At 45.9% G+C, this 10205-nt stretch overlaps 1 protein-coding gene across 1 annotated transcript; it reads right to left on the reverse strand.

The window, feature by feature from the left end:
• Window positions 1-1832: 1832 nt before the first annotated feature.
• Window positions 1833-7243, reverse strand: LOC109760358 (double-stranded RNA-binding protein 6). Its single transcript, XM_020319188.3, has 3 exons — window positions 6815-7243; window positions 3724-3943; window positions 1833-3319 (listed from the first exon to the last, which is right to left on the reverse strand). The coding sequence occupies exons 1-3, from the start codon at window positions 7058-7060 to the stop codon at window positions 2187-2189; spliced, it is 1599 nt and encodes a 532-aa protein (XP_020174777.1). The 5' UTR covers window positions 7061-7243; the 3' UTR covers window positions 1833-2186.
• Window positions 7244-10205: the final 2962 nt, after the last annotated feature.

The raw sequence follows: 10205 nt of genomic DNA on the forward strand, positions 1-10205 counted from the left end.
ACTGGGGAGGCCCATCACCAGGCCGCTGGCCTTGGCAAGCTAATCGAGAAGGAAAGGAAGAGACGAGACGGGGGCAGCAGCCAGCCAGCCAGCAAGCGGCAATAAATTTGGTTTTGATGGCATCAGGGCCATAAATTGGCGCCTTCCTGTTAGCTGGGCGTCCATACTGTGTGCATCAATGGTGCGCTGTCCCCCTGCTCCCAATTATTAGCACCGTTCCATCCTCCTTTTCCCTTGATGAGAAAAAAAAGGGGCAATCGGTTCCAGTTGGCACAGGGATCAAGACAACGCTGCGTTCCATTTCTTTTTCATTTTCTGATCGAGGACGTGAGTCGCCTCCGTCGAATTCATTGCCAGAAACACAAAACAGCTACGAATTCGAAGTTACTAGTAATAAACAAGCTGCAGGCCTCCACAGATGCCTGTAGGAGTGTACTCGTGCTGCTCCCATCGACGTCGTAGCTCAGCTAGGCGCCTGAGCCGTCCAGGAGCATCAATGCGCGTCCTGACGTCGTAAATGGCATGCATGGCCCGGCCGGCCGCCCGCCCGGCGTCACCTCACCGCCTCCTTGTAAACCGCGACGGAATGCATCTGGCTATGATCAGACGAGACGCGCACGCGACGACGCAGGATCAGACGGTATGCGTGTACGTTACACACGGCGCAGGAAGATTTTAACTGGCCGCCTGGGATGGACGAGAGCCGTTATGGCTTGCCTTCTTCTCGACCCTATCCTACAGGCGCGCACTGGTTCCGGGCCTGCGCCACATGAACCCACCCACGACGGCGACGCGCTGGGTCTCAGCACGCTGTAGGGAGGTCAAATGGTGGTACTTCCATACGCTGTAACGGAGTAGTACCACCACAGCACACAGGCGAACACTCGCCGGCCCGCCGCTACAGTGCAGACACGCCCGGCATCTGCATCGGCATGCATGCAACGCAACACAGCGCGATGCAGCAACGGATCCAGGCGTCGCCTGACGCCCCCGCGGCCGGCTACGACGAGAGCGTTCCTTTGCTGGAAGGACTCTGGGGCTGAAAGGCAACCGCGGCTGCCGTACCGGGCCACACGGTTCGTGCGCGCTGCTGCGGCTGTCTGCGGCCATGCACCGGCCAGACAAACAGCGACTTCGTTTTTTTTAATGTTGGGACAGCGACTTGAGTTTTGATCAACAAACTCGGTACGTTTCGACGTTTTTTTTTCGGGAGGTACGTTCCGACGTTAATCGCGTAACCGAAGCAATGTAGCGGTCCCAGATTCGCTTTGGGGCGGACGGGACCGGTCTCATGCAGCAGCACTGCTCACGTCACATTTCCGAAGGAAGGACGAGGAGGAGCAAGCAGAGTAAAACTTGACTCCCATTTTAACTTGCATCATACTGCTATCACGATATTGTTTCCCTCCGTAAGGCTAGTCATAGTGGGAGTAACTTAGCAAGTAACATATCACACTTCAAGAAGTCTTTGTTAAGGCTAGTCATAGTGGGAGTAACTTAGCAAGTAACATAGCGCACTTCAAGAAGTTTTTGCTTATATGGCATGTAGTTAATGAAAAGTGATAACATAATATGTTACTGTAACATAGCGTTTTTCAAGACAAGATGAGTCTACAAGCTAATTAATGAAGTCCTCTCTGCCACTACTACTATGTTACTTTGCACTATGAAAATATTAACTTAGATTAGTGTCATATACATATACACAACACTAGTATAAGTTACTCCCCACTATGACCAGCCTAATATAGCGGGCAGCATGTAAACATATACTACTAGCAGAGAACAAAAACCCAACCAAAGCATGGATAGCAACCAAAACCAGGACGATGGATCGACGACAGTAATAATTACCAAGTTTAGGATGTAATAATTGCCACCTCATAATCCTTCCCTAGAGGCACGCAGTGTCCACCTCATCATTGGGGGGTAAAGGTAAAGCCAGCTAGATCGACCACCAACTGCCATATCCAGGGAAGTATAACCATCTCCGACTCCGGGCAACCGGGCAAGCCACCTAACCACTGCATGAACAAAAAGCTAAGGTGTCCCTACCAGAATGCAGCTTGCCCAGGAGCCCCTAACCAACCGACGCATGCCAAAAACTAAGGGATGTGATGTGCACAGGAGGCAGCTAATTACAAAATCTGACAACAAGGACAAGATGGTTTGCGCTTCACTCAAAGTCATTTTATCTCTAAAAGCTTGATGATGCCCTCCTCCAGTGCTGCTTCAGTTTCCAGGACGTCCTCACGCGCCTCTTCACCCTTGGCTGCATCATCATCAGCCCCAGACTGGCTTGCTGGCGCAGCAGTGCTGCATTCACTGGTAGAAGTAGAAGTAGAACTAGCAGCAGCAGCAACAGAACCAGCAGCAGGACATGGGACTACTTCACTGGTGACCACCTCTGAAGCTTCCTTGACTTGAGCTGGAGCCTCGATCTTAACCAGAGGCCCAGTCGCCGCCGGTGGTGCGTCCTTACCTTCTGACAATGGTTCCTTTGCTGGCTGGGGCTGCACATCCTTCATCTGAATGGGCATCACAGACGACGACATTGATCCCTTAAACAGCTGGTGTTGCCCATCCTTTACCTGAACAGGCATAGCAGATGATGGCGATTCCTTCGTTGGCCTCTGCTGCGCATCCTTCACCTGAACAGGGATCGCAGACGACATCGATTCCCTTATTGCCTTGTGCTGCACATCCTTCATCTGAACAGACATCACAGGTCTTGGACGCTGAGCAGGACCCGAGGGAGCAAAGTGTGGAGAAGCTGGCCTGATGCGAACTGGGGATGCCATCCGGACTGATGGTGGGTTGCTCAGGAGAGGAGGAAGCTGCTGTGTTGTGCGTCCACTTGGAGGTGGGAGAGGTGGAGCAGAGAACACAGGGATAGAGCTCCTGACTGTGACCGGAGGAGCCATACTATGGCAAGGCATACGGTAGTGCCCAACTGGGACATAAGGGGCTGCTTCTGCGGCCGGGAACCTCGACCTTGAATTAGAGCTTTCAATGGGCCAGAACGGTGACTGTGATGCTCCATCAGCCGCGGCTGGTGACTCTGGTCTGGATCTTGAACTAGACTTTGGCCGGAATAGAGGAAGAATCTTCGAGTAACTGGACTGAGAAGATTGACCAAAACAAGGCTTCCTCTCTGGTTGCATGGGAAATTTCTTGGGAAATGGTGAAGCATTGGGATTATTGGCCATCGCTATCTTTTCCTTTGTGCGATAGTTGAGAAGGGCTCGGGCAATCCTGATCTGCTCCTGCTCATCATTGTTCTCCGGTTCATTGGTCGTATTCGCCTCCTCACGTGCCACTGTTTCAGAGAGGGAAATAACATGAGCGAAGTGCTGCTGTGTAATACTGTAATGACAATGTTACACAGCAAATATTGACAAACATATTTTACAGATGCTGTAATGAGATCAAAATAAAATCAAGCTGGCATGAGAGACACAACAGTTAATGGTCCATTTAGCCAGTACAGGAAAGCTCTGCTAAGAAATGGCATATCAAATGCACCTAGCTAGATTAGAACCTAAGAGGAATGGGTCATTCGCATGCTAGACCTAAAAAAATAATTTAGGATCACAAAAGTTTCCTTTCTTTTAGGTGAATAATGTGGTCGTAGAAACTACGAAAAAGGAATGACATGATTCTTTGTTTAATGAACAATGCATTGCAATGAATAAACAATAAGAATATACTAGTAATACTCACATTGTTTCAACGAAGCCCAGGCTGCAGAAGCAGCATTTTTTTCAGCTTGCTTCTTATTCTTAGCATGATCACCTGTAAAGGTGATCCCCGCTAATTCTACTGTGCATGTGAAAACTGGCAGATGGCCAAGGCCAGACCGCTCTGTTGTATATGAAGGCAACGGTGCCCCAACTCTCTGGGCTACTTCCTGTAGAAGGTTTTTGTAAACCCCTGTTTCATCCTGTTTAACATAAATGTACCACCAGAAGTAAGTAATGTAACAAATTATGGAGTAAAAGTTGTGGATACATGACACTACTTGCAAGATCAAAGAGAAATCACGTTAACAGGTTAATGATTAAGAGACAATGATCAGCTATTGCCCTTTCATGAACAGAAGCAATAATATCAAACAAAGAAGGAAGGCTTTCAGAATTAAAAAGGAAGATGACTTCTGAATTAAGACAATGCTGGCATATCTAATACTTCAACAGCAATGATTACCGTTTATAAAAGTTTAAATAGGAAGTGGTCGTTGAGTTATCTATGGCTATTGGCTAATTAGAAAGGTAGTTAACATGATGGAACATCTGCTTTAGCAAAACTGATTAATCTAACAAGGAACATGAGTAGTTTCCAAAACTACATAGATTATTCTTCGTCTTCTAATGCAAAATGGACACATTTAGAGACAAGTTAAAGAAAATAGACAGATTCTGGATACAAACCATCTGATAATAAAAGCACAGATTAGTATTTGAACAACTACTGATATAAATAGTAGCATTCCAGTCAGCATCTAAAAAACCAGAGGGCGGAGGTACTTGACCACGAAACTTACTTAGACTAAGGAGTCGGAGTCAGTTGAACTGTACAAATCTACAAATATAACATCAATGGACCTTAAGAGGATTTTTCTAAAGAAATTGTAAACAGTAGCGTTTTTAACTGTGTAGAAACAATGGCTCAATACTCAGCTGCAACTACCCTATCACTATTTACCATCGCTTTCGGAGTTTAAAGTTTTTGTGAAAGTTTTCACATTTTTAAATGTTTTTATTTTCAATTGATGTCATATCCCTTTCTGCAACAAATATTGTTTAACACTCATCATGAATCGGTGGAATACTAATGCCAATTCCTTTCATAGTCCAAACTCTGAAAGGTCAAACCCTAAATGCAGTCAACAATGAAGACCTGCCTAACATTTGACCAGCAGTATTTCCAAATGACAGTAAACGCAAAGGGATCCAATTCACCAGAACCAGACCCCCTCTGCCAACCAAATCCATAACTATCATTTGCAAGAACTTTGTTCAGAAATAGCATGACCTAGTTTAAGAGGGAAGGACGGGCAACTGGGAACAAGCTAGTCTCGAACCAAATCATCAAAATTCCACGGAGCAATCTCCCCATGTACGAACGCGTCGGCGGTCGCACTCAGCCCGCACCAGGGTCCTGCCCCTGCCTGCCTAAAAGGAAGGGGGCAAAGCGACGGCAGCCCGCACTAGCACCAGCAGCGACACCCACCCACGCCCTCCCTCCCTCCCCCCTCCCCCCTCCCAGAGATGAGACACAAAGAAGGAACCAAAGCACCCCGCACTAGGCAACGGCGGCGCACCCATGGCTAGCCTGAGTTGACCGCACGCACTCGGCGACACCAACGCCAACGCCGTAGTGGCCGGTAAAGACCGGCAGCACACACAGAATGGCACCACCATCCATCCAACCCCCTCGTTGTGGGCTGCGCTGCGTGGGGGCCTGCCTGCCACTAAACCCCTCGGGCCCATCCGCATTGACCTGCGACGCCGGGTTAGGTGCGGGCGGCCTCCCATTCAATCCCGCCCACCCACCCCCACGCCCCTCGCCATTAATACACACCACTGTGAAGACCGAAACCTAATCTACGCCCACCCCCACGATAAAAAGTTTTGCCCGCCACTGATCTCGTCTCCCTACACGGCTGCTGATCCCAGTCCAAAGCCACACACGTCCCGTTCGCTGTCAGGTCAAACGAGCACATGTGCCGCCGTGTACCCGCCACTTTTCTTATTGTTAGTCGTAGCAGTATAACGTGTTCCCATGGCATCTTTCTTCCCACCGCGCGTACCGGGAAGGCTACTACTCGGCTTCCGCTCCGGGTCAGGTTCATACGGCGGGGTTTTACTCGCCCCCCATCAATGCGCCATTATTACTGCCCGGGTTTAGTTAATGTTAATCAGGGCTTACGAAGACTTTCTGGCGAGGGGCTGACGAATCCGGTGGAAAATCGTGGGAGTTGCGGCCGGCCAGGACCCGAGCGCCAACTCCTATGAGGGCTAGATTGAAAATTATTGGTGGGGATCCGTCGCCGTTACGTCGCGAGAGCACATTTAACGACGGATTAAAGAAATGGGGATCGATGGGCGGCTTGTCGTAGTACGAATAATTAAGTCACTTAATTGCGTCTATTAGTACTGAATTATTACGTAAGTGGGAGCTATCTTTTTTTTTTGAAATTTACTCCACTGTGCGAGTGAGGGAACAGATTACTTCTGTTAAATAGATGAATTTGGAAAATAGTAACTGAACTAGTACTTCATCGGCAACTTTTTCTGGGGGGATCCTCCTTTTGGGAAAGGAAAAATACGCTGAAGTTTTTGACGCGGAACTTTTCGTGCTGACTGCTTGCTCCGAGTTTGGTCATGCCGCTGACGAAGCCCCAGGCCCCCAGTTCCAAACGAGACAAAACCTAGAAGCCACGACTAAGCAGCGAATCTGATCGAACTAAAAAGACCAAGGTAAACCATGTATTCGTGCAAGATTTCTCCGTAATCCCCTGCATTCCCCTGTGCGGAACTCATAAGCTAGTACTAGTACATGGCTAATCACCCACGCGAATTGCAAAATGAGTTGTGAGAACAATGGCGGCAGTACTAATTGTATGAGAGGGATCGGCTAAATCCCTCGCTGGAGAAGCCCCCTTAAATTCAACCACGAACAGATGCTAACGAGCAAAGGTAAACTCGAGAAACACCCAGAGCGAATCAGAGCAAGAGGAACAGCCAGTAGAAGCTAGAGGATGGAGGGAGGGGGCGATGGGAAGAGGCGGGGAGGGGGAGGGGGGTCGTACCAGGATGCGGGCGGCTAGGGAGTAGGAGGGGCCGCGCCGGGCGAGCGCGGCGAGGGCGACCTCGGCGGCAGCATGCTCGGCCTGCCGGAGCGTCGTGAAGAACCCGGGGCTCTCGAATTGCTCGCCGTTGAAGATGACCGCAGCTTTGAACCGCGGCGCGTGGTCCGGCCCCTCCCGCAGGCACGTGTACGCCGGCAGGTTGAAGCAGCTCCGCTGCGCCAGCTCCTGAAGCTGGTTCTTATACATCGCCGCGGACCGCCACTCCTACCTGCCCGGCCACCGCTCCCTTGGCTCCCACCGCCGCTTCTAATGCCGGCCGCCGTGGCCGGAGATGGCTACAACGAGAGATCTACCCAGAGGCAGAGGTGGAGGTGGAGAAGGAGGAGGGGAGAAGTGTGGAGTGCTAGGAACGGAGAGGGGAGCCGATTTATATTTTTTCTTTGGCTTTATTTTTGGGATGGGTTTAATGCTAGTGCCCTGCAGTTATTAGCTTGGCTGGACCGGGAGGATGACAGCAGGACCCAGAACATCCTGCGCCTTTTTTATTTCTGAACTTAGGGCTGGAAGATCTGCAAATTCAAATAAACTATTAAATGCTATTTTTTTCTGAACTTAGGGCTGAAAGTTCGGCAAATTCAAATATACTATTAAATGTCGCTGATTAATAGCACGGAGTTGAACTAAATCAGCGACATTTAAGATGAACCGGAGGAAGTAGTATTAATTATCTTGTCACATTATCATTTCAATCTAGAAACTAAAAAAATGGTTGTTCACTCATACTATTTCTCATAAGCAAGTATATTTGTTGTTATTTTTCCTTTCATACTATAAATAGTTTAGAAACACTAATTGTTTAATGGGAATATGTCATTCTTGAGGCGAGAGAGAGGGTCGACCGGCGGCACATCAACTTTCATGTAACGTGGCAAGTTCTTTCTTTTCGAAAAACAAAAACGCGCAGGATGTCCGGGGTCCTGCTGTCATCCTCCCGATCCAGCCAAGCTAATAACTGCAGAGCTGAACTTACGGCTGGAAAATCGGCAAATTTGAATAAACTATTAAATGTTATTTTCCTGAACTTAGGGCCGAAAGATCGGCAAATTCGAATATACTATTAAATGTCGCTGATTAATAGTATAAAGTTGAACTAAATCGGCGATGTTTAAGATGAACCAGGGGAAGTATCAATTATCTTGCCACATTATTATTTTGATGTAGAAACTAAAAAAATGGTTGTTCGGTCATACTATTTCTCATAGGCAGGTATATTTGTTGTTATTTCTCTTTCATAACTATAAATAGTTTAGAAACACTAATTGTTTAATGGGAATATGTCACTCTTGAGGTGAGAAAGAGGCTCGACCGGTGGCACAACAACTTTCATGTCACGTGACAAGTTCTTTCTTTTACTTTATAATTTGGAGAAGTTTAATGCCGATGCCTTGCGGACTGTGGTTACTAGCTTGGCTGGGCCAAAAGGATGACAAGCAAACCATGAGGCTCGTCATCTTTCTTGTTATAAATTTAAACATGAAAGATGGGCAAATTCAGAATCATGATTTATCTTATAATAACATTGTTGATTTTAGAGATTGAAAAATAACATGATAACATAATTTTGTTGGTGTGATAACATCTTTTCATAAACAACTAACATGTTAGAATGATGGATATCGATTCTTCTCTCTACTAACTATAAATGGCTTAAACCCTTCTTGACATATGGGAATGTTCAGTCATTGTTTCGGAGAGTGAGGCAATACATATTTTTCTTTGCCTTTATTTTTTGGAGAGGTCTAAGGCTGGTGCTCTATAATTTCTTGCTTTTTGGACTTAGGGGAGGGGTACAGTAGGGACCCAGTACATTGCTCGTTATTACTGTTCTGATTTCAGAGATGGGAGATAGGCAAACTTGGGTTTATATTTTTATTATTCTCATTTTAGTAATTGAAAACATAAGAAATGACGACAGATTTGGAGAAGCAATATATGTTTTTGAATGTTGGATATTTATTTATTTTCCCCTGGTAGCCATAAATGGATTAAAAAGCTTATTGCTAGATTGAAATATTGAGACATTCTTTGAGTGAGAGAGCGTCGTGCAGGAGCACATCCACATGTCGAGCCAATATATATTTTTGTTTGCCTTTATATTTTGGACTAAAAGAGTTGTTACTAGCTTGTCTTGACTGGACCGAGAAGATCACAACAGAAACCCATGAGTCCCTGATTTTATTGTTTTCAATTAAGATATTGGAGTTGGGGGAAATTTGAATTCATCCTACAACAATATTAATATTTTTTTAGAAAAGCCAAATAATAAAATAATTATTCTTTCTGCGGTAGAGATAGCATCCTTTTAGAACGCAGCAAAAGGATTCGAATGTCGGATATTTATTTTATTTGGTAACGTTAAATGTTTATAAACATCTATTGCCAGATGGGAATATTGAGTTATTCTTTGATGTAAATATTGAATTAATATTCGATGATAAATATTTTTATAAACATAGGATATTCTATTTTATTAGGTAACATTAAATGGTTTATAACATCTATTGCCAGATGGCTAATGCCAGAGTGGCAAGATGATAAATATTTTTCGTTGCCTTCATTTTTTTGGTAAGGTTTAATGCAGTGTCCTGAAGTTACTAGCTTGGCTGGGCTAGGAGGATGACAGTATAGACCCAACACATTCCTTGTGTTTTACTGCTCGAAATTTGGAGATTGGAGATAGGAAAAGTTATGTTCTTCATTTATTTTCATATTGCAAAGAGAGCCTTGGCTCAGTGGTTAGGCATGCGGTTATGTAGCCTAACGACCCGAGTTCAATTCCTAGAATTGATAGGTGATGCACAGGGTTTTTTTTTCATTTATTGAGGATCAAGCTTGGTGTGTGGTGAAACCACTCATCAAGAAATATCTAGTAACTCATTAAAAAAATTCCGAGCACCATGTTTATCTTGGTACTCATACTAAAATGGTTATATGCATCCCTAGTTGGTGCAGAGGCCGGGAAATGAAAATCTCTCCCTTTTTTGAACCTAGAAAGACCGAGTTCATCTCGAGTCGCCCCCGCCTGCGACGGGAGGGAACCCTAGCCGCCTCCCAGCGCCCCTCCTCTAGCTCCTTCCCTCCCCTGCTGCCGCCCGAGTGTTAGAAATATGCCCTAGAGGCAATAATAAATTGGTTACTATGATATTTCCTTGTTCATGATAAATGTTTATTATTCATGCTAGAAATGTATTGACCGAAAAATTAAATACATGTGTGAGTACATAAACAACACCGTGTCCCTAGTAGGACTCTACTAGACTAGCTCGTTGATCAAAGATGATTAAGGTTTCCTAACCACAGACATGACTTGTCATTTGATAACGGGATCACA

This window comes from Aegilops tauschii, chromosome 1 (genome assembly GCF_002575655.3).
Source record: "Aegilops tauschii subsp. strangulata cultivar AL8/78 chromosome 1, Aet v6.0, whole genome shotgun sequence".
Taxonomy (NCBI): Eukaryota; Viridiplantae; Streptophyta; class Magnoliopsida; order Poales; family Poaceae; genus Aegilops; species Aegilops tauschii.

Bases quoted from the DNA above. Each gene is read 5' to 3' on its own strand.
- LOC109760358 (XM_020319188.3), bottom strand. From the start codon at position 7,060: ATGTATAAGAACCAGCTTCAGGAGCTGGCGCAGCGGAGCTGCTTCAAC. The intron at 3,944-6,814 runs GTACGACCCCCC...TATGTTAAACAG, and splicing joins CCCTAGCCGCCCGCATCCTG to GATGAAACAGGGGTTTACAA. The intron at 3,320-3,723 runs GTGAGTATTACT...TCTCTGAAACAG, and splicing joins CTGGGCTTCGTTGAAACAAT to TGGCACGTGAGGAGGCGAAT.